Source organism: Lacerta agilis, chromosome 2, assembly GCF_009819535.1.
Source record: "Lacerta agilis isolate rLacAgi1 chromosome 2, rLacAgi1.pri, whole genome shotgun sequence".
Taxonomy (NCBI): Eukaryota; Metazoa; Chordata; class Lepidosauria; order Squamata; family Lacertidae; genus Lacerta; species Lacerta agilis.
In genome coordinates this window covers 118,753,401-118,776,471 of record NC_046313.1, presented here as the reverse complement: position 1 = coordinate 118,776,471, position 23,071 = coordinate 118,753,401, and the positions used below count along the sequence as shown (strand labels likewise).

Sequence of the window (23,071 nt, the reverse complement as noted above, 5' to 3'; positions counted from 1 at the left end):
TTGACATTTAATATCGAGCTTTTCCAGTGCCATACACATTCCCCAGTGGTACGTCCAGGAATCCTTGACCACCTACTCCAAAGGAAAGTGAGAGAGGCCTGTGTAGAGAATTTCCACTGGGATATTCCAGTGTCACAAGATGAACATGAGATCAGGTGGCACATCATAATTCTGAACAATAATTGGGGTGGGTGTTTCAATTTCAGATTCCCTAAATTGAAACCTGTTTTCCTTCTGCATCTCCAGCTCTTCCCATGCAATGCAAGGCTGACAAAGGGAGGTCCAGATCCAAGAACATTTTCCTTCCTGAGCACTCATTCAGCCGTCCCCAAGCACCAATGCTTACCACTATTTCTCTGACAGACCCATACCACAGTCCCTAGAAAAGACTCAGACCTGGGTCTCCCAAGATGGTTACTATGGACCTCCTCAGGTGAAAGGGACTGTGCAGATGTTAATAAACATCTAGAGGTCAAAGGGGTTAAAATGTGACCCAGGAGATGGAGGATTATCATAGAATCATAGAGTTGGAAGAGACCACAAGGGCCATCCAGTCCAACCCCCTGCCAAGCAGGAAACACCATCAAAGCATTCCTGCAAGGCAGAGGATGAAAAATTGCATTAGGAACTCTGAAGCTGAGAAATAGAGGGCAGATTCATGGACAGAGAGCGGCTCCCTTTCCTGTGAGAAACTACTTTCCTTTAAAAGGCTACTCCGCAGCAAACAATTTTCTAAGATCATGCTGTTTTCATAAGGATTATGAAAGGTTGATGATGAATTACTATTATTTAACATTAATCTCATTTTCATTTCCTAAACATGTGGAACATAGGGAGGATGCGGGGGGGGGGGAGTATAAGATGTTGAAATAAGATAATATGTGAATTGTACTTCATGTGTGTCACATTCCTTTGTTCTGTTCCTTAAAACACCTACAGGATTCTATTAACCTGCACTCAAAAGCAGGTGATGGAGAAGAAAGTCAGAATTCTTCAGGGCCTCCTTACCGCAGATCAACAGACTCACATAGGGAAGAAACCATTTAAATGCATGGAGTGTGGAAAGCAGTTCACTTATAGTGGAAATCTAAGAAAACATAAACGAATTCACACAGGGCTTAAACCATTTAAATGTTTGGAGTGTGGAAAGAGCTTCAGTCAGAATGGAAACCTAAGACAACACCAACGAACTCACACAGGGGAGAAACCCTTTAAATGCATGGAATGTGGAAAGAGCTTCGGTGAAAGTGGGACACTTAGAAAACATCAACAGATTCACACAGGGGAGAAACCATTTAAATGTATGGAGTGCGGGAAGAGTTTCATTGAAAGTGGGACACTTAGAAAACACCAGCGGACTCACACAGGGGAGAAACCATTTAAATGTATGGATTGTGGAAAGAGCTTTAGTCAGAAGGGAAACCTTAGAGAACATCAACGGACTCACACCGGGGATAAACCATTTAAATGCATGGATTGTGGGAAAAGCTTTGCGTTTAGTTCAACATTCAGACAACACCAAAGGACTCACACAAGGGAAAAACCTTTGAAATGTGGAAAGATCTTCCTTGATACGGGAAATCTTGGAGAACATCAACAAACTCACACAGGCAGGGAACCATTTAAATGTATGGAATATGGAAAGACCTTCAGTCAGAAAAGAAGCCTTAGACAACATAAACAAACTCACATGGTGAAGAAACCATCCACACAGGGATAAAACCCTTTAAATACAGAGTGTGGACAAATCTTAACTGTTGATGGAACACTGTGAATATATCAATGGACTCAGTGGGACACTTAGAAAACACCAGCGGACTCACACAGGGGAGAAATCATGTCTTTGAGTGTAAAACATGTTTCCCTTAAGAGTTCACTCTTCTTCACATCATTGAACCTAATTAGGGGGGAAACAAATGCTAAATGCATAGAAGTCTATGTAATGTTCTGGTAATTGTATATAAACATGTATGTACATATGTTGTTGTTGTTGTCGTTGTTGTTGTGTTGCTGTTGCTGTTGCTGTTGCTGTTGTTGTTGTTGTAATAATAATAATAATAATAATTTATTATTTATACCCCGCCCATCTGGCCGGGTCTCCCCAGCCACTCTGGGCGGCCTCCAACAAATATCAAAATACAATACAGAGTCACAAATTAAAAACTTCCCTAAACAGGGCTGCCTTTAGGTGTTTTCTGAATGTCAGGTAGTTGTTTATTCCCTTGACTTCTGACGGGAGGGCGTTCCACAGGGCGGGCGCCACTACCGAGAAGGCCCTCTGCCTGGTTCCCTGGAGTTTTGCTTCTCGCAGTGAGGGAACCGCCAGAAGGCCCTCGGCGCTGGATCTCAGTGTCCGGGCTGAATGATGGGGGTGGAGACGCTCCTTCAGGTATACAGGACCGAGGCCGTTGTATTTATTCCCTGCCCATCTGCCTGGGTTCCCCCAGCCAATCTGGGCAGCTTACAGCATATTTAAAACATGTAAAAACAAAATAAAAAAATATTTCCAGTAGCACCTTAGAGACCAACTAAGTTTGTTCTTGGTATGAGCTTTCGTGTGCATGCACACTTCTTCAGTGTATCTGAAGAAGTATCTGAAGAAGTGTGCATGTACACGAAAGCTCATACCAAGAAGAAACTTAGTTGGTCTCTAAGGTGCTACTGGAAAGAATTTTTTATTTTGTTTTGACTATGGCAGACCAACACGGCTACCCACCTGTAATTAAAACATGTAGATAACATCTTACAATAGCAGGTATAATATAAGATGCAATGTAACGTTAGGAAGGGGGAGAGTGTGAATCTGGAGTGCTGGTGGTGAGTGGGATGGGATGAGAGTCAGATGATTGTTGGTCTTTGGTAGAGAAAGTTGGAAGCAGGGCTGGTTAGATTAGTATGATCGGAACAGCTGCGTTACTCCCATTGTCACAACTGCAATAAAGGAACATGGAAGACTCAGAGCATCTTATATACAGAGAGTAATCTTGAAGCCCTCTTAGATTGTTTATATTTCATAAATTAATTGTCTAATAAATAAAACAAGAATATTGGGCAGGGGTCCATCTCACTAGCGCTCTCTTGTAACAGGTTCATGATAATCATGTTTGACTGGTGGAAAGCTGAGAGCTCTGGCCACTTCCCTAGAAGTAGTGTGAGTTCCCTCATGGGTTTTTAGTGGAGGTAAAAGGTAATGGATCCCTGGACGGTTAAGTCCATTTGAATCTGACGATGGGGTGCAGAACTCATCTCTGCTTTCAGGCCGAGGGAGCCGGTGTTTATCCACAGACAGCTTTCCAGGTCATGTGGCCAGGATGCCTAAACCGTGATGGAAGCCAGAGTGCACGGAAATGCCATTTACCTTCCCACCACAGCAGAAGAACGACAGCTGGTGGGGGTCATCCCTGCACCCACCAATACACATATTGGTTAAACCTGGGAATCCCACCCACCCCAAAAAGGGGACGGCTCTCTAACCAGCACCCTGTTCCCTCTGCACACCTTGGGCACTGGACCTGGTGACTGAGGAGATCCCCACGGAAGCCAGAGGGGAAGTCCTAGCAACCTCTTGGGTAAGAGAAGGTTAAGGGGTGATATGATAGCCATGTTCAAATATATAAAAGGATGTCATATAGAGGAGGGAGAAAGGTTGTTTTCTGCTGCTCCAGAGAAGCGGACACGGGGCAATGGATTCAAACTACAAGAAAGAAGATTCCACCTAAACATTAGGAAGAACTTCCTGACAGTGAGAGCTGTTGGACAGTGGAATTTGCTGCCAAGGAGTGTGGTGGAGTCTCCTTCTTTGGAGGTCTTTAAGTGGAGACTTGACAGCCATCTGTCAGGAATGCTTTGATGGTGTTTCCTGCTTGGCAGGGGGTTGGACTGGATGGCCCTTGTGGTCTCTTCCAACTCTATGATTCTATGATTCTAGTTCACACACACAAAATCCACCCCTACAATACCCAAATTAACTTTCTGTCCTGTTCTTGCTCCTCTATGAGAATGTTTCACTCTGCAACAGTCTGTTTATCGGACTGTCTTGCCAGACTGCTGCATGCTCTAGTTATCTCCCGCTTGGACTACTGCAATGCGCTCTACGTGGGGCTACCTTTGAAGGTGACCTGGAAACTACAACTAATCCAGAATGCAGCAGCTTGACTGGTGACTTGGAGCGGCCAAGACCACATAACAACAGCAGTCTTGAAAGACCTACCCTGGCCCCCAGTATGTTTTTGAGCACAATTCAAAGTGTTGGTGCTGAGCTTTAAAACCCTTAAACAGCCTCGGCCGAGTATACCTGAAGGAGCGTCTCCACCCCCATCGTTCAGCCTGGACACTGACGTCCAGCACTGAGGGCCTTCTGGTGGTTCCCTCACTACGAGAAGCGAAGTTACGGGGAACCAGGCAGAGGGCCTTCTCGGTAGTGGCACTCGCCCTGTGGAACGCCCTCCCACCAGATGTCAAAGATGAAACAACTACCTGACATTTAGAAAACATCTGAAGGCAGCCCTGTTTAGGGAAGTTTTTAATGTGTGACATTTTAATCTTTGTTGGAAGCCGCCCAGAGTGGCTGGGGAAACCCAGCCGATGGGCGGGGTACAAATAAAATTATTATTATTATTATTATTATTATTATTATTATTATTATTACAGGGCGCTTTTTCATTGGTTGAGCTGGCAAGGATTTTTCTGCTCTGCCAAGGCTGCCCACTGTGGCACCCCAAGGAGGAATAGACTTTGGTAATATGGAGCCTGAAGGGAGACAAATTTTGAAACCCCCCCCCCCAATATTTCCTATCTCACAATAATTCCATTTGGTACAGTTGTTTTTAAAATAGATCTCCTCAACAGCCCCCCCCCCCGGCATTTCAAGTGCACCATGTCATAGTTGTGGCAACTCATTCACCCGTCTGACTAGGGCCTAACTTTGAGTAGGCACACAAATAAATCATTGTCGTTGGCCTCTCCCTGGACAGTGTGAATGGAGGCCCTGGGCTCTCTCTGGCTCTGTCTAGCAGATTCAGAATGAAATGTCTCAACAACAGTTGTTTTATATTGCTTTTTTTTTACCCTAAGTGCTCAGTGCCGCTCTACAGCTGGGGGGAGGCAGGGGCCAGCTTTTCAGGCCCCCCACCCAGAGTGGCACCCAGGGCAGACTGTCCCCTCCTCCGCCCACTTCCTACACCCCTGTGCCTCCCCACCCACCCCCGGCTACATCCATGGCAAAATGTCGAGCATAAATAATATAAGTGACACTGTTATCATATATTCCATGCATCTACCGAGACTTCTTTCTAGGTGTGTGGCAGCTGTGCCCTGTTACAGTGGTGCCCCGCAAGACGAAATTAATTCGTTCTGCGAGTGCTGTCGTATAGCGAAAATTTAGTCTTGCGAAGCACCAACGGGGGAAGAGCAGTTTGACGGGGGGGGGGAATCGGAATTTTTTCCCGTCTTGCGAGACAGCCTTCCGCTAGCGAATGCCTTTCGTCTAGCGAGGCATTCGTCTAGCGGGGCACCACTGTACTATATTAAATGAGATGTCTCCTAAACTTGCAGAAGAAGAAGAAGAAGAAGAAGAAGAAGAAGAAGAGGAAGAAGAAGAGGAAGAAGAGGAAGAAGAAGAAGAAGAATTTGGATTTGATATCCCGCTTTATCACTACCTGAAGGAGTCTCAAAGCAGCTAACATTCTCCTTTCCCTTCCTCCCGCACAACAAACACTCTGTGAGGTGAGTGGGGCTGAGAGACTTCAAAGAAGTGTGACTAGGCCAAGGTCACCCAGCAGCTGCATGTGGAGGAGAGGAGATGCGAACCCGGTTCACCAGATTATGAGTCTACCGCTCTTCACCACTACACCACACTGGCTCTCCAGTGTGAGAATTCCATGCCCTGCAAGCCTTTTCTGTATATGGCATACCCCAGACCTTACCCCACTATATCCCACTATCAGTCTCCTGTGATGTCACCTTCCACTTCTGAACAGTGGTAGTTCATCAGTTTTGTTGAATTGAACGAAATCATTTAAATTGGGTTTCGGATAAATGTGCAATTAATTGCTGCTGCTGCTGTTAAATTCCCTTGTGCTATTATTCTCTTGCAAACCGCTATCCTGAATAAGGCAATCGGGGCACCCAGGGCGGTGGAAATGTTTTAGGAACCCTTGGCTTGCACCTCCGCACAAAAAAAAAGAAAAGCTACCAGCAGAAGCACAAAATAAGATAAAAGGGTAATTTGCACAGGCGCCACTTTGCTGGTCGCCCCTGCAAGGGTTAAAGCCACGTGATGCAAAGTCCTAGAGAGGCTTCGGGGGGGGAGGGGTTGGGGGAGAATAAGAGGAGGAAATGAGATAAGGTTACGTCACTTCCTTCATCCCTTCACTCCCCTGCCCTCCCCCCTCCCCAACTCAAAGAGAGAGAGACAGAGGCAGAGAGAGGAAGGAAGAGGTGGGAGGTTTCTGGTGAGTTTGCGATGTGAGGGTTTTTTTTTTTGGAAGGGGGGTGGAAGCATTTTGGGGGAAGGACCCGCTTTGCAGGGCGCCTCTCTTCCTTTGCGCGTTTAAACCTTCCACAGAGCTGGAAGGGACCCCCAGGGGTCATCCAGCCCAACCCCCCCCGCAGGACACCCAGGCGAAGAATCCCTGGCATGCGGGCGAAAGAGAGTTAGACCGTTCCTCTCTCAAACAGCTCTTACTTAAACCATCCCTTTATTGGAGAACCAGGAGGACTAGAACCTTATCTTGCGACGGCAGCAGGGTGTGTGTGTGGGGGGGGGGTTTGCTCTAGCTCACTGGCGGAGCAATTCAACTGGTCTGACTAAGTACTGTATAAGTGTGTCCCTATTTTCCTGCTTAAATTCTCCTTTTACTGAGAACCATGAGCACTGGGACATAGTATTTTGGGGAAAGGACCACAGTTTGCTTTGGCATGAAGTGTTGCTTCCTGTGATCCTGTTTAAATTATCCCAGATCAATGAGGACTGGAACCTTTGTTGTTGTTGTTGTTGTTCAGTCGTTCAGTCGTGTCCGACTCTTCGTGACCCCATGGACCAGAGCACGCCAGGCACCCCTATCCTTCACTGCCTCTCGCAGTTTGGCCAAACTCATGTTAGTAGCTTCAAGAACACTGTCCAACCATCTCATCCTCTGTCGTCCCCTTCTCCTTGTGCCCTCCATCTTTCCCAACATCAGGGTCTTTTCTAGGGATTCTTCTCTTCTCATGAGGTGGCCAAAGTACTGGAGCCTCAACTTCAGGATCTGTCCTTCTAGAATCTAGTGAGTACTCAGGGCTGATTTCTTTAAGAATGGATAGGTTTGATCTTCTTGCAGTCCATGGGACTCTCAAGAGTCTCCTCCAGCACCATAATTCAAAAGCATCAATTCTTCGCCCATCAGCCTTCTTTATGGTCCAGCTCTCACTTCCGTACATTACTACTGGGAAAACCATAGCTTTAACTATACAGACCTTTGTTGGCAAGGTGATGTCTCTGCTTTTTAAGATGCTGTCTAGGTTTGTCATTGCTTTTCTCCCAAGAAGCAGGCGTCTTCTAATTTCGTGACTGCTGTCGCCATCTGCAGTGATCATGGAACCCAAGAAAGTGAAATCTCTCACTGCCTCCATTTCTTCCCCTTCTATTTGCCAGGAGGTGATGGGACCAGTGGCCATGATCTTAGGTTTTTTGATGTTGAGCTTCAGACCATATTTTGCGCTCTCCTCTTTCACCCTCATTAAAAGGTTCTTTAATTCCTCCTATGGTGCAACCGTGTTTGTAATCCTTTGTATGGTTCTGGTCACACCTCGCCTCCAAAGGATATCGCAGAGTTGGGAAAGGTTCAGAAAAGGGCAGTGCAAATGTTCAAGGGGATGGAGCGACATAAGGGAAGGTTGCAGCCTTTGGGACTTTTTAGTTTGGAGAAAAGGTGAGTCAGAGGAGACGTGATAGAAGTTTATAAACCGATGAGAAAGTGGAAAAGGAGAAAACGAGTTCTTCCTCTCTCATAACACTAGAACCTGTGGACATCCAATGGAGGTGAATGTTAGGGAGCCAGTGTGGTGTAGTGGTTAAGAACGGTAGACTTGTAATCTGGTGAACCGGGTTCGGGTCTCCGCTCCCCCACATGCAGCTGCTGGGTGATCTTGGGCTAGTCACAGAGTGTTTGTTGAAACAAAATAGAAAATTATTTCCAGTAGCACCTTAGAGACCAACTGAGTTTGTTCTTGGTATGAGCTTTCGTGTGCATGCACACTTCTTCAGATACACTGAAACAGAAGTCACCAGATCCGTAAATATAGTGAGGGAGTGGGGAGGGGTATTACTCAGAAGGGTGGTGGGAATGGGTGATCAGCTGATAGGTGTGGAAAACCTGTTGACGACTCTGTTGCAGGGAAAGGCAAGGGGTGAGATGGCTAAAGATAGCTTTGTTATGTATAATGAGATAAGAATCCAATGTCTTTGTTCAGACCAGGTTTCTCCATGGTTTTAAGTTTGGTGATTAGTTGCAATTCAGCCACTTCTCTTTCCAGTCTATTTCTGAAATTTCTTTGTATTAAGACAGCTACTTTGAGATCTTTTATAGAATGTCCTGGGAGATTGAAGTGTTCTCCTACTGGTTTCTCTGTCTTTGTTGTCAGGGAGGAAGGGAAAGGAGAATGTTAGCCACATTGGGACTCCTTAGGGTGGTGATAAAGCGTGATATCAAATCCAAACTCTTCTCGGGAGATTCGGGACAGATAAAAGGAAGCCCTTTTTCACACAGCACAGAGTTAAACTGCGGAACTTCTAGAAAGGATTGTCAATGGCTACCAGCCACGGTGGCCACGTTCTAATCATAGAACTGTAGAGTTGGAAGGGACCCCAAGGGTCATCTGTTCCAACCCCCTGCAATGCAGAGGGAATATTTATGAGTGAGGGAATACAATAGTACATCGATACATGACACAATCTCTCATTCTTATTTTCTTTTCCAAAGGGAGAATCTTGGACTGACTGCTGAAAGCCTCCTGTTTTGCCTCAAATTCACCTGCTTGGCTGTAGACCAGCAGTGCATTTCCTGCACATGTCTACTCAGAAGTAAGCCCCGCTGATTTCAACAGGAATCCACTCCCAGGTGTCCGCATATAGGACTGCACCCTTTTAGGTCTTTTGAGACTAATCAAGGGCCTCTTCACGCAACCTTTGTCTTTTGGGAATGGAAGGAACTTTGCAGCAAGAGGATTTTTTGGTCTGGAACAGAGCTAAGATGGATCTCAGAGGTAAAATGGGTCTTCCAGGCCCAGCAAGGGAGGGACCAGGAAAAGGCCCTGGCTCATTTTTGGCTGAGAACTCTGGGGAATTCCAAAAAAGAAGAGGGCAGAAGATCCTGGATAAAGAAGCAGTAAGTTCAAACACACTCTGCCGGCGCTTCAGGCATTTCCGCTACCAGGAGGCCGAGGGCCCCCGCGTGGTCTGCAGCCGACTCCACCGTCTCTGCCGTCAGTGGCTGAAGCCAGAAAGGCACACCAAGGCTCAGATGCTGGACCTGGTGATCCTGGAGCAGCTGCTGGCTGTCCTCCCCCCGGAGATGGAGAGCTGGGTCAGGGAGTGTGGGCCAGAGACCAGTTCCCAAGCGGTGGCCCTGGCCGAAGGTTTCCTCCTGAGTCAGGAGGAAGACAGAAAGCAAGAAGAGGATCAGGTGAGAAAGTTGAACACACTGATAGTTCTAGGGAGCTGGGATTGTTCTAGGGTGCTCTAGAGGCCGATTGTTCCGCTGGTCAGACAAGGCCATCTGACTTTGCCTGTGGCAAACCTGCAAGCGGGACACAGGCACAAGAGCCCCCTCCTCCTCTGAGGTTTCCAGCAGCTGGTTTTCAGAAGCCCTGCTGGCTGCAACTGCGGAGGGCAGAGCATGGCCACCATGGATCCACAATGCGCTGGGTGGGATGGGAAGGCCCAGACATTCTGCCTGCTCCATTGATTTCAGCAGGGTTTTGCAGAGACTTAGGGGAGGGAGGCGTGAATCAGTCCCTTGGTCGGTATTGTTTCTCTCAACTCCTCCCCATTTCCCTGCATGAAGAAGAGTTTGGATTTGATATCCCGCTTTTCACTACCCGAAGGAGTGTCAAAGCGGCTAACATTCTCCTTTCCCTTCCTCCCCCACAACAAACACTCTGTGAGGTGAGTGGGGCTGAGAGACTTCAAAGAAGTGTGACTAGCCCAAGGTCACCCAGCAGCTGCATGTGGAGGAGCGGAGACGCGAACCTGGTTCCCCAGATTACGAGTCTACCGCTCTCAACCACTACACCACTGCTGGCTCTCCTTACGTCTGTTTCAGGTGCTGGAAGTGATCGTCGATTCCCCCAAGGCAGAGTTTGGCCTGCCCAGTACCTGTCAGATCCTGTTCTTTGGGGGAATCAACCAAGAGGATCGTCCGTGGAACATGTTACTGGGTAAGGGAGGATCCTTTCTTGGTGGGGGTGCCAAGTTCCCAGGAGAAAGTCCACCTCCCCTTCTCCTCTTGTGGGGGCCTGGAATTCACCCACAGTTCGCTGACATACTACTGCTTTCCACATTCTGTCTCCACCACCTCTTCACAGGGAACGGGATGACATCACCGCCACCCCCTGAAATGTCTCTTAACGGCAGAGCAGAACCTGTGCAGCTGGCTCAGGTAAGGAAAGGATCATTGAAAAATATTTGCAAGGCAGGGAGAGACTGATTGATACCAAAACTCTGTGTGTGTCCATGTCCGTGTCTATGTGGGACTTATTAGAGGAGTGGCCATCTTTACCTGCCCAGGTGAGAGCTGGAGAAAGGGACTTGAGTGAGGAGACGCCAGCCTTCACCAACCTGAAGGGGAGTAGTAGCAGTAGTAGTAGTAGTAGTAGTAGTAGTAATAATAATAATAATAATAATAATAATAATAATAATATTTATACCCTGCCCATCTGGCTGGGTTTCCCCAGCCACTCTGGGCAGCTCCCAACAGAACATTAAAGACACGATAAAACATCAAACATTAAAAACTTCCCTAAACAGTTTGATCTTTTTGCAGTCCATGGGATTCTTCAGTGATCAGCCTTCTTTATGGTCCAGCTCTCACTTCCATACATTACTACTGGGAAAACCATAGCTTTAACTATACGGACCTTTGTCGGCAAGGTGATGTCTCTGCTTTTGAAGATGCTGTCTAGGTTTGTCATTGCTTTCCTCCCAAGAAGCAGGCGTCTTCTAATTTCATGACTGCTGTCACCATCTGCAGTGATCATGGAGCCCAAGAAAGTAAAATCTCTCACTGCCTCCATTTCTTCCCCTTCTATTTGCCAGGAGGTGATGGGACCAGTGGCCATGATCTTAGGTTTTTTGATGTTGAGCTTCAGACCATATCTAAAACAGGAATAAATGTCACAGACCCAGAGAACCTACTTTGCTCCAGACATGTCCACCAAACAGAAGCTAAAATCTCTATTCATTTTCTCATTTTTGCTTTATTTATATGCTAATGTGTTTTTGCTTATTGTCACTGGAATGTTTGCTAATTTTAAGTGCTGTTGTTATCTGACATCTGAAGGCAACCCTGTTTAGGGGAGTTTTTAATGTTTGATGTTTTATCATGTTTTTATTATTTTGTTGGGAGCCACCCAGTGTGACTGGGGAAACCCAGCCAGATGGGGTATAAATAAATTATTATTATTATTAATGAACTGCTTTGACACCAGCATTTATTGTTGGAAAAGCAGAATACTTTTTAAAATACAGTGGTGCCCCGCTAGACGAATGCCTCGCTAGACGAAAAACTCGCTAGACAAATGGCATTCTCTAGCGGAAGGCAGCCCCGCAAGACGAAAAAGTCAATGGGGCTGCCTCGCAAGACGAAATTTTTTTTTCTCGCCGCGGAAACCTCCCCACGCCATTGCCGCTTCGCTAGACGAAAAATTCGCTCTACGAAGACACTCATAGAACGAATTAATTTCGTCTAGTGGGGCACCACTGTATTATATTAAATCACCCCTGCAGGGAAATTACCTTCCCCTGCACACATCAAACATCTCTCTCTGCATTTGGGAGTGAAGAACAACCATTCTCCTTTGACTTGCCTGTTAACAGGGGAACACCATGTTCTTCTTTCTCCTCCTCCTCCTCCTCCTCCTCCTCCTCCTCCTCCTCCTCTTCTTCCAGGGTCCCCTGTCCTTTGAGGAGGTGGCTGTGTGTTTCACCGAGGATGAGTGGTCTCTGCTGGATCCAGGCCAAAGAACATTGTACAGAGAAGTCATGCTGGAGAATTCCCGGAACGTGGCCTTGCTGGGTAAAGGATTTCATATTATTATTTTACTTTAGCAGTTTCTATATTGCCTTAAGTGCATAAGTCTATAATCTGTGTACAAGAAATGCGGTTCAAGGAAGATTCAAATCATTAGTTAAAATGGTGAATTAAGAATTCACTTAAAGGATCAATCTTTGCTCTGAGTTTAAGTAGCTGGGGAAGAACATAAGGAAAGGCTGCTGGATCTGGCCAATGGTCCATCTAGTTCAGCATCTTGTTCTAGCAGTGGCCAACAAGATGCCTGTGGGAACCTCATAAGCAGGACCTGAGTCCAAGAGCGCTCTCTCTCGCCCTCTGCTGTTTCCAGCAACTAGTCCTTAGAAGAAGCGGCATCATGGCAAGTAGCCATTGATAGCCTTTACCTCCATAAAGCCATCCATGTTGATGGGCATCACTGCCTCCTGCGGGAACAAGCTCCATAGTTCATCTATGTGTTGCGTGAAGATGTACTTATCATTTTATTAAAGCAATAACTTCAGTTTAAAGAGATAACTTTATTAAATAATAAAGAAGGGAGCACAGTCTAGGAACCCACTTCTGTTGAATTATACACAACACCTCTAAGGGCAGATCCACTGAAAATGTGCATTAAAAACACACATTCAAAGCACATGACTTCCCTCGAATCCTGAGAACAGTTGTTCCATTCTGACAGAGTTACAGTTGCCAGCACCCTTGATAAACTGCGGTTCCCAGGATTCACTTGAGGAAGCTTGAATGTTGGAAAGGACCACAAGGGTCATCTAGTCCAACCCCCAGCAGTGCAGGAATCTCAGCCAAAGCATCCATGAGGACCATGACAGATGGCCATCCAACTTCTACTTAAGAACCTCCAAGGAAGGAGAGCCCACCACCTCCTGAGGGAAACCGTTCCACAGTCAAACCACTCCTCCTGTCAGAAAGTTCTTCCTGAGGTTTAGCCGGAATCTCCTTTCTAGTACAGTGGTGCCTCGCAAGACGAAATTAATTCGTTCTGCGAGTGCCGTCGTCTAGCGAAAATTTTGTCTTGCGAAGCATGGACGGGGGAAGCCTGGTTTGACGGGGGGAAAAGTGAAAAATTTTCGTCTTGCGCGTTGCGCCCATAGGGAAATTCGTCTTGCGAGTCACCCTTTCGTTAGCGAATGCCTTTCGTCTAGCGAGTTTTTCGTCTAGCAAGGCATTCGTCTTGCGAGGTACCACTGTACCTTGAATCCATTGGTAGGGATAAACTTGATGTGCCTTGAGTAAACCACATATGTGCAGCCTCTTCTCTATGAGAGTGGATTTGGTTTTATGGAAAGCTTTCTGCCCTTTCTAACCAGGCTCCTCTCCTTTATTCCAGAAGGTGATGGGTGGCCCAGCAAGGATGAGGAGGGACCACCCGGAGACTCGTCGGAAAGGAGCAAGTATCAAGAGACAGAAGAAGAAATCAGAAATCATGAAGGGCCAAAAAATCAGGAGGGGAATCAGCTGGAGGTGTGGATGGACGAATCAGTTACTTGGCAGGGCAGCAGCTTCCCCAAAGTTCCTATTCAGCAAGAAAAGCAGAAAGGTGCAAAGAGGAACGTCTGCCCGGTGTGCGGGAAAGGGTTCAGTCACAAATCGGACCTTAACGTTCACTGGCGAATCCACACAGGAGAGAAGCCGTTCAAATGCCCGGAATGCGGCAAGAGCTTCACCCAGCGCGCAAACCTTGCGTCGCATCAAAGAATCCACACGGGGGAGAGGCCGTACAAATGCGCCGAGTGCGGAAAGGGCTTCTACGACAAATCGAGCCTCGCTATCCACCAAAGAATCCACACGGGGGAGAAGCCGTATCAGTGCTTGGTGTGTGGAAAGAGCTTCCACCAGAGCTTTGGCCTCACCTCTCACCAGAGGATCCACACAGGGGAGAAGCCCTACGTCTGCTCGTACTGCGGGAAGGGCTTCTACGACAAGCCGCACCTCACCAGGCACCAAAGAGTCCACACCGGGGAGAAGCCATACAAATGCCTGGTGTGCGGGAAGAGCTTCAGCCAGATCACGAGCTACACATCCCACCAGAGAATCCACACAGGGGAGAGGCCCTTCATGTGCTCGCACTGCGGGAAGAGCTTCTACGACAAATCCAACCTCCTCACCCACCAAAGAATCCACACTGGGGAGAAGCGGTACAAGTGCCTGGAGTGCGGGAAGAGCTTCAGTCAGAAGAAGAACCTGACTTGCCACCAGAGCATCCACACCGGGGAGAAACCTTACCAGTGCCTGGAGTGCGGGAAGTACTTTCGCCAGCACACGGACCTCACTTCCCATCAGAGAATCCACACGGGGGAGAAGCCGTACCAGTGCCTGGAATGCGGGAAGAGGTTCTATAGGAAAGCCGATCTAAACAGGCACCAGAGGATTCATGTCGGGGCGGGGAACCCCATAATTTCCTGGAACGTTGAAATGCCTTCGGAGGGGGTGTCGGTCTTGCGGCCTATCAGAGAATTCACCCAGCAAAGCCAGTACGTCACCCCTGAGATGCTGCTGAATCACCCCTTGTTAGTCATTGATGAATCCACATAGCAGAGGCTCCTCCTAGTTCCCCCAAATAAATATTTAGGGTGTGGAAAAGGAGCAAGTTATATAAATATGCAGACTTTCTTAAACAAACCAAACATCAATGCAGACACAGACTGATGCTGGTAGCTGTCACCCTCCCTTCTAGAAAAAAAAGAGTAGGCCCCACATTTATTTACTTGGGTATATTATAGCCTATGGCATCCTTCAAGTGATTTTGGACTACAGCACCCATCAGCTGCACACTAGTACGGCCATTGCAGTCCAAAAACCTCTGAGGGAGGCTGCTATAATGCATGTTTTTACGCCTTACTGGGCCCTGTTATTATTTCTTGACCGGTTTGCATGAAGCTTCCTTCTATTTCCCCTGTGCCTTAGTTTTTTTTTAATTAAAAAATATGATTATGATTAATATATATATACATTTGATGAAAACTATTTCTCTCCATTGGCCTGGGATTCCGACTGTGCCCTGCCTTTTGTAGTCAACGCACATTAAAACACGTTTAGCTAATTTTAGAGTCGCTGCTTCCTTGTTTGGGTTTGATTCTTGTGGGATGTCTGGACGTTCCATATCCATTCCCGCTTTCCAGACACTGGAAGCAGTGCCTGAGTACAGATGTACATCAAACAGAAGGTTGCAGGATGTGGGTTTGATGCTACAGCCATCGATAATGCCAAAAATGGGAGGCTATAGGCAAATCCAACCCTGGCCTAGGCTACACCAGACAGGGTGGCCTACAATCCATGGAATCATAGAGTACATAGGTAAAGGGACCCCTGAACGTTAGGTCCAGTCGCGGACAACTCTGGGGTTGCGGCGCTCATCTGGCTTTACTGGCTGAGGGAGCCGGTGTACAGCTTCCGGGTCATGTGGCCAGCATGACTAAGCCGCTTCTGGTGAACCAGAGCAGTGCACGGAAACGCCATTTACCTTCCCGCCGGAGCGGTACCTATTTATCTACTTGCACTTTTGACGTGCTTTCAAACTGCTAGGTGGGCAGGAGCAGGGACCGAGCAACGAGAGCTCACCCCGTTGTGGGGATTCGAACCGCCGACCTTCTGATTGGCAAGCCCTAGGCTCTGTGGTTTAACCCACAGCGCCACCTGCGTCCCTCATAGAGTACATAGGGCACATCTAGTCCAACCCCCTGTAATGCAGGGATTGAAGAATCTCTGACAGGTGGCTATCTAACCTCCATTTAAAAACCTCCGAGGAAGAAGAGTCCACCACCTTCTGAGGGAGTCCTCCAAGCTCTCCAAAGTCCCAGGAAGACTTGGTGAAATTATTTGTGAGAATTGACTAGAATGGGTAAAGAGGTGTGGTTTTTTTTGACAACATCTCCCTCACTCACAGGGGGGGGGGTGTCCATCTAGAAGGGCCCTTCATAATGTGAAAGGTCTCAAACTCCACATTCTGAGGAAGAATTACTTCACTGGCTCTGTGTTGCAGTCAGGTCTGGCATATGGGGACAAACTTCAGGGGCCTACAGCCCACAAGGCCTTCCAATGACCACCCAGAGAGCCAGTGTGGTGTAGTGGTTAAGAGTGGTAGACTCGTAATGTGGTGAACCGGGTTCGATTCCCCGCTCTTCCACATGCAGCTGCTGGGTGACCTTGGGCTAGTCCCACTTCTCTGAAGTCTCTCAGCCCCACTTTATCACTACCCGAAGGAGTCTCAAAGTGGCTCACGTTCTCCTTTCCCTTCCTCCCCCACAACAAACACTCTGTGAGGTGAGTGTTTGTTGTGGGGGAGGAAGGGAAAGGAGAACGTGAGCCACTTTGAGACTCCTTCGGGTAGTGATAAAGTGGGATATCAAATCCAAACTCCTCTTCTTTTTCTGTGTGGAAAACTGTCCTCTCAACTATCACCACACAAAGGTTTCCCACCTTTTAATAAACCCTGCTGGATCAGGCCAGTGGCCCATCTGGTCCAGCATCCTTTTCCTCACGGTGGCCAAATCTATTACACCCAACTAACACTGGCGAGAATGAACCATTCACTAAGACTGTTTTTTAAAGGCACGTTAATGCCATCAGGAGGATACTGATACTGACATGGCGGCTTTTGATGTGCTCAGTGACAGTTTCTGTGGCCTCGACTCAATGGCAGTTGCTGACACCATCCTCTAAAAGGCAAATTTACCTCAGGCCAAAGACCCTAAACCTCCATCTTGGCCATATATGCTCACAACCCAGTTTAGCTACTGGGGACAATCAGCCTCTGGCCATAGGTGCCAACTCCCTGGGTGCGCGATCACCTACAAAATTCCCCATGAAGGGGCTGGGCACCCACAAATTTCGTTGCCAGGGCCATGAACGTTGCATGGCAACTACAGCCCCGGGCCAAGCTGATGCTCCTGCCTCTGACCGCCCCCCAAAGCTCCTCCGGTTGTACTTCTGGCTGCTTGGCCAGCTTAGCCAATCTCTGAAAAACCTGCTTTTTTTGAAATCTTTAAGTTAAGGCTTTCCTGGCCCCAATGGCAGCTTCATATCCAGCCCTCAGCTTCCTCTCAGCTCTTTGCCTCACACCTTCCCTCACCAACTGACATTCCCAACTGCCACTATTTCTGCCAGCTGTCAGTCAACTCCCTTTTCTTTGCTGGCCAATCAGAGTCTTGTCACATTCCGTCCCAGACCAATCAGCATCAACGTGACTGCCGATCAACTGATTATCCCTATATCATCTATGGGCCCTATCATTTCTTGAAACTTTAGCTTTCTTGCAGTTCACAGCCAGCTGTTCTCTTTGGCAGTATCCTGAGAATGCCCTCATCCCATCTTTTTAGGCCTACTTTTGTTTGGGATAGAAGTACCGCACCTTCTATAGAGATGGCTTTTGTGGCCAATTTCTAGGCATGATACTCTGGGGATGTTAAACTCTGGACAATATCATTTATACATAAATAAAACAGTGCAGAAGCTAGGATACAACCTTGCTTAACTCCCTTTGTGGCTGGTACAGATCCTGTGAGCTGCTCATTTGTAGAGCTTTCAGCACAGTGTTTTTATATAGACGTTTAATCAATGACAAAATAAAATAAAAAATTCCTTCCAGTAGCACCTTAGAGACCAACTAAGTTTGTTCTTGGTATGAGCTTTCGTGCACACGAAAGCTCATACCAAGAACAAACTTAGTTGGTCTCTAAGGTGCTACTGGAAGGAATTTTTTATTTTATTTTGTTTTGACTATGGCAGACCAACACGGCTACCTACCTGTAACTAATCAATGACAATAATCTTTTATCTATACTTGAAGAGTTCAACTTATCCCACAGTTTTACTCCAGAGATAGAATCGAATGCAGCTTTCAGATCAATTAAAGCTGTATATAGCGCACCACCTGGTTTCTTAACATACTTATCTGTAAAATGGGCTAGTACAAAGCAATGATCTATAGTGGATCTGCCTTACCTAGTTCCTGCTTGCTCTTCGGGAAGAATAGCTCCATCAGGTTATCCAATCAACTAGCTTATTATAAAGATGCTTTGCATATATTTTGCTAGTATCCTTCTTGAACTGTGGTGCCCAGAACTGGACACAGTATTCCAGGTGAGGTCTGACCAGAACTTGGTCGAGTTCAGGATCCAAAATTAGCTGTGATCCCGGCCCTGCTGGGGGTCTGGACTAGATGACCGCTTTGTGTCCCCTTCTAACTCCCCGAATATTTGATTCTATGAAAATGGCACCGTGGGCTGCACCTGATTCCTGCGACTTGGCAGAAGGGCAAAACTGTTCCAAGGGCTGTTCTCCATCCCCCGCAAACTACAGATATACAAGTTACAAGAAAGGAGATGCCACCGAAACGTCAGGAGGAGCTTTCTGCCAGTAAGAGCTGTTCAAGGGTGGAACAGACTCCTTCGGAAGGCGGTGGACTCTCCTTCATTAGAGGTTTTTTAAGAACAGAGTTAGGGTTGCCAGGTGTCCACTATTTGAGTGGACAGTCCACTTTTTTCACATTATGTTCACTCTTTCCCCCCCACAAAATAGTGGGCAATTTTTTTATTCAAAAGCTTTATGATGAAATGGTATTTTAATACGTGTTAAAATGTTTGTAAGAAAATGTATAATTTAATTTAATTTAACCACCCCCACCCCCGCTTGTCCGCTATTTTTTGGAAGCAGACCTGGCAACCCTAAAAAACAGAGTTGGCTGTCCATCTGTCTGGGGTTCTTTAACGGTGACACCTGCATTGCAGGGGGTTGGACTAGATGACCCTCGGGTGTCCCTTCCAACTCTACCATTCACAACCAAGAGCCCTCCTTCCACCTCCCTCTCTGCTCCCTTGCCAGGGCTGAACTCTTCCTCCCTCTCTTTGATTTCTGACCGCAGCCATGTCCACACCGTATACTCATTTTAGGATGGCAGAGCCCCCTTCTGCTTGCTTCACTTGCGTACTGGGCAGACAGAGCCTGCTCAGGACTTTACGCGCCCAGGACCTTCAGCACCCGTCATCTGAAATCTTGGGAGAGCTGCTGCTGCCGGTCAGTGCAGGCAATAGGACTACTCAGCATAAGGCAGCTTCCTAGGCTCCAGCCTCCCACATGGCTGCCCTGTCCTTCACAGGAGACTTTTAAGCAGAGGTTGGCTGGGTCGCCTGTCATGTATGATCTAGCTGTGTGATCTCTGCATCACAGGGGGCTGGGCTGGATGACCCCTGGGGGTCCCACGCAACTGATTCCATTATCTCCCTTTGCTTTTTCCCTTTGCCTTTTCGGTAGTGGCGCCCGCCCTGTGGAACGCCCTTCCATCAGATGTCAAAGAAATAAGCAGCTATCCTATTTTTAAGAGGCATCTGAAGGCAGCCCTGTTTAGGGACGTTTTTTAATATCTAACGCTGTATTGTTTTAACATTTGTTTGGGAGCCGCCCAGAGTGGCTGGGGAAGCCCAGCCAAATGGGCGGGGTACAAATAATAAATTATTATTATTATTATTATTTGCCTTGAGAAACCCCTACAAGCACTGCAGGATTTCCTGAAAATCGCACCCCCTCTCTCCCTTTCCCACCAAGATGTGGGAGGAGGAAGTGACTATTCCCAGGGATCTCTCTAGGGCTGCGAGCAATTGATTTTAACCCTTGGAGGGCGTGCATTCCCTTTGCAAAAAAAAGGGGGGGAAAGCCACTGAGAAAAGGGAGGCCGGATGCCTAGAGAGGCAGCCGTGGGGGGAGGAGGAGGAGGAGGAGGAGAGGAGCAGCTGAGCTTTGCAAGATTCAATTCTTCTCCTCTCTCCGCTTTGCATGTGGGAAAGAAAGAACAGATCTTCCCAGGGCTGGCATCCCTGGATGAGGTGAGTGACAGCTGCTCTCTCCCCATCCCGCTTCCCCACAACTTGGGCTGCCTGGAGGGGCGTCCCGGGGGCCAGGGAGGGCTGCATGTAAAAGGGAGGTGGGGTTTGGATGCAAAGATCTGAACAGTGAATGGAGGCTAAAGAAAGGCAAGCAAGGTCAAAAGCATATAAAAATATTCGAAGCATTTATACAGATACTCAAAGCATTAGTGCAGGTGTCTTTTCGATAGTCTCCAATATGACCGGGCTCAAAATAACTCAGTTTAAGAAGAAGACCAAGCCGGCTTCATCCTTTAATCTGTTTTCATCTCTCTTTTTTAGACGGGCTGTAAATCTCAATTTTTATGTGAGTTCGCTCTTTCCCTTAAGCAAAACAATGTGAGCCTGTGGCAAAGATTAAGCAGATTTACCTATCTTTTCTTTCCCTTACTGATATGTTTTGTGACCCCCTCCCCACACTTTCAGAGTTATGGGTACAAGTTCTGCAAGATGAGAGTTTTATATGGCATTACAGGTAGGTAGCCGTGTTGGTCTGCCATAGTCAAAACAAAACAAAATAAAATAAATTCCTTCCAGTAGCACCTTAGAGACCAACTAAGTTTGTTCTTGGTATGAGCTTTCGTGTGCATGCACACTTCTTCAGATATGGCGTTAGTTTTGCTGATAGAATTCTGCCTATCACTCTCGATCCTGTGCTCCCAAGCCCTTGCAGGCTTCTCCACTGAATCACGCCCCCCACCTGCTATTCTGCCTTCCCTTATTTCTGCTTTAAAAATCCAAATACTGTACAGTACTTCACAACACCAAGCGCTCTGAGCTCTTCAGGAACTGAATTGTCTGCCTCTTTCATTTTCCAGTTAACTGTTTACTGATGTCTGTAGGTATTAATTACAATAACAATTGTATACCACGCTTTATCCAAAGATCTCAGGGCATAAAACACAACCCCATATATACCGTATTTTTCGCTCCATAGGGCACACCGGACCATAGGGCGCACCTCGTTTTTAGAGGAGGAAACAAGAAAAAAAAATATTTTTCTGGTTTTCCTCTTCTAAAAGCCCTGTTATTTTGAGGATCAGCTAAAAGTTTTGCAGCTTTTTTGCAAAGGGAAAAGCCCTGTTTTTTTTTTTTTTTTAGAATCAGCTAAAAGTTTTGCAGCTTTTTTTGCAAAGGGGGAAAAGCAAAGAGGAAAAGCCCCATTTTTATGGGGTTCAACTCACATTTCTGCAGTTTCTAAAGGAAAGGGAGCCTTCTCTACAGTTTCCAGACAAATAATCTAATCAGCCAGTCACATGTTGCTGGGGAAACAAACAACCTCCCTCTGCAGCACATTCAACAATGGAGGGCGGGGCTGAAAGGGAGACGGGACTCTTATCTCTCTCCCGATCTCTTGCTGATCAGCTGCTGAGCGGGGTCCTTTCAACACCCCCTTTTTCTGTCTGTAAAATAAAAAGCATGATCCTCTTTTGGCCCCTGGGCAATTCAGCTCCAGGGAACACCATTCGCTCCATAAGACGCACAGATATTTCCCCTTACTTTTTAGGAGGAAAAAAGTGTGTCTTATGGAGCGAAAAATACAGTGTGTGTATATATATATATATATAGAGAGAGAGAGAGAGAGAGAGAGAGAGAGAGAGAGAACAGAACAGGTCCATTAACAGAGTGTTAATGAGCCCAAAGCCTGGTCGTAGAGAAAAGTTTTGCCTGGTGCCTAAATATGTATAGTGAAGGCACCAGCCGAACCTCCTTGAGGAGAGCATTCCACAGATGGGGAGCCACTGCAGAAAAGGCCCTTTCTCGTGTTGCCACCCTCTGGACCTCTCGAGGAGGAGGCACATGAAGAAGGGCCTCAGGTGGTTATATTAGTGTCCAGGCCAGTTCACAGGAGGAGAGTCGGTCCTTGAGGCATTGTACTCCCGCAGGGGCGTCGGTGGGGGGCGGGGCGGTGGGGGCGGTACGCCCTGGGTGACAGGGGAGGGTGGGGTGACAAGCAGCGGCCCCTCCCGCCACTCCCACGCGCTGCCGCTCCCTCTGTCACCCTGGGAGCGGCAGCGCACGGCCCAACGACGGAGTGCGCCTGCGCGACATTTCGCGCAGGCGCACTCCGCCATCAGACCGCCGCTTCCACGGCCTCCTTTTGAGCCGCAGAGTGAAAAGGTGGCTCATGGGGCTGCCGTGCGTGATCGGTAGCTCCCCACCGATCGCGTTCGGCAGCCCCACAAGCCACCTTTTCGCTCTGCGGCTTAAAAGGGGGCTGCGGAAGCGGCGGCGGCACTCCGTCATGACGTCACAATGCCCCCCCCCGGGCGTTTCCTTTTGCCGCCCCGGATAGCGCGGAGCCTTCCTCCGCCACTGTACTCCCGAGCCATTTAAGGCTTTGTAAGTCAAAACCTGCACTTGGAATTGGGCCTGGAAACTAACCGGTAGCCAGTGCAGTCGGACCAGGATCGGTGTAATAAACTCAAACCGTCTTGCTCCGGTGAGCAAGCTGGACGCTGAATTTTGCACCAGCTGAAGTTTCCAAACCGCCTTCAGAGGCAGCCCTACATATAACGCATTGCAGTAATCTAACCTTGAGGTTACCAGAGCATAGACAACAGTAGTTAGGCTATCCCTGTCCAGATAGCTGGGCCACCAGCCAAAGATGATGGAAGGCACTCCAAGGCCACTGAGGCCACCTGAGCCTCGAGCGACAGCAAAGGATCCAGGAAGACCCCCCCAAACTACCAACCTGCTCCTTCAGAGGGAGGGTAACCCCATCAAGAGCAGGTAACCTCCCACACATCCGGTTCAAGTATCACCCACTAACAATGCCTCGATCTTTTCTGGATTGAAGTTTGGTTTGTTGGCTCTCTTCCAGTCCCAATACCAAGGCGAGACGTCGGTGAAATCAGCATACTGCTCACAGCGTACTCCAAACCTCCGGATGACCCCACTCAGTGGTTTCACGTAGATAATAAATAGCAC

The 23,071-nt window shown here is 47.6% G+C and overlaps 2 protein-coding genes across 2 annotated transcripts in view; one reads left to right on the top strand and one right to left on the bottom strand.

The window, feature by feature from the left end:
- The window catches only part of LOC117042197 (zinc finger protein 658B-like), a 240,752-nt gene that overhangs the window by 133,173 nt on the left and 84,508 nt on the right, over positions 1 to 23,071 (bottom strand). The gene's annotated exons all lie outside the window — the stretch shown is intronic.
- Positions 8,988 to 15,324, top strand: LOC117042997 (zinc finger protein 154-like). The gene is made up of 5 exons (XM_033142620.1): positions 8,988 to 9,662; positions 10,302 to 10,416; positions 10,564 to 10,637; positions 12,119 to 12,272; positions 13,612 to 15,324. The coding sequence occupies exons 1-5, from the start codon at positions 9,180 to 9,182 to the stop codon at positions 14,814 to 14,816; spliced, it is 2,031 nt and encodes a 676-aa protein (XP_032998511.1). The 5' UTR covers positions 8,988 to 9,179; the 3' UTR covers positions 14,817 to 15,324.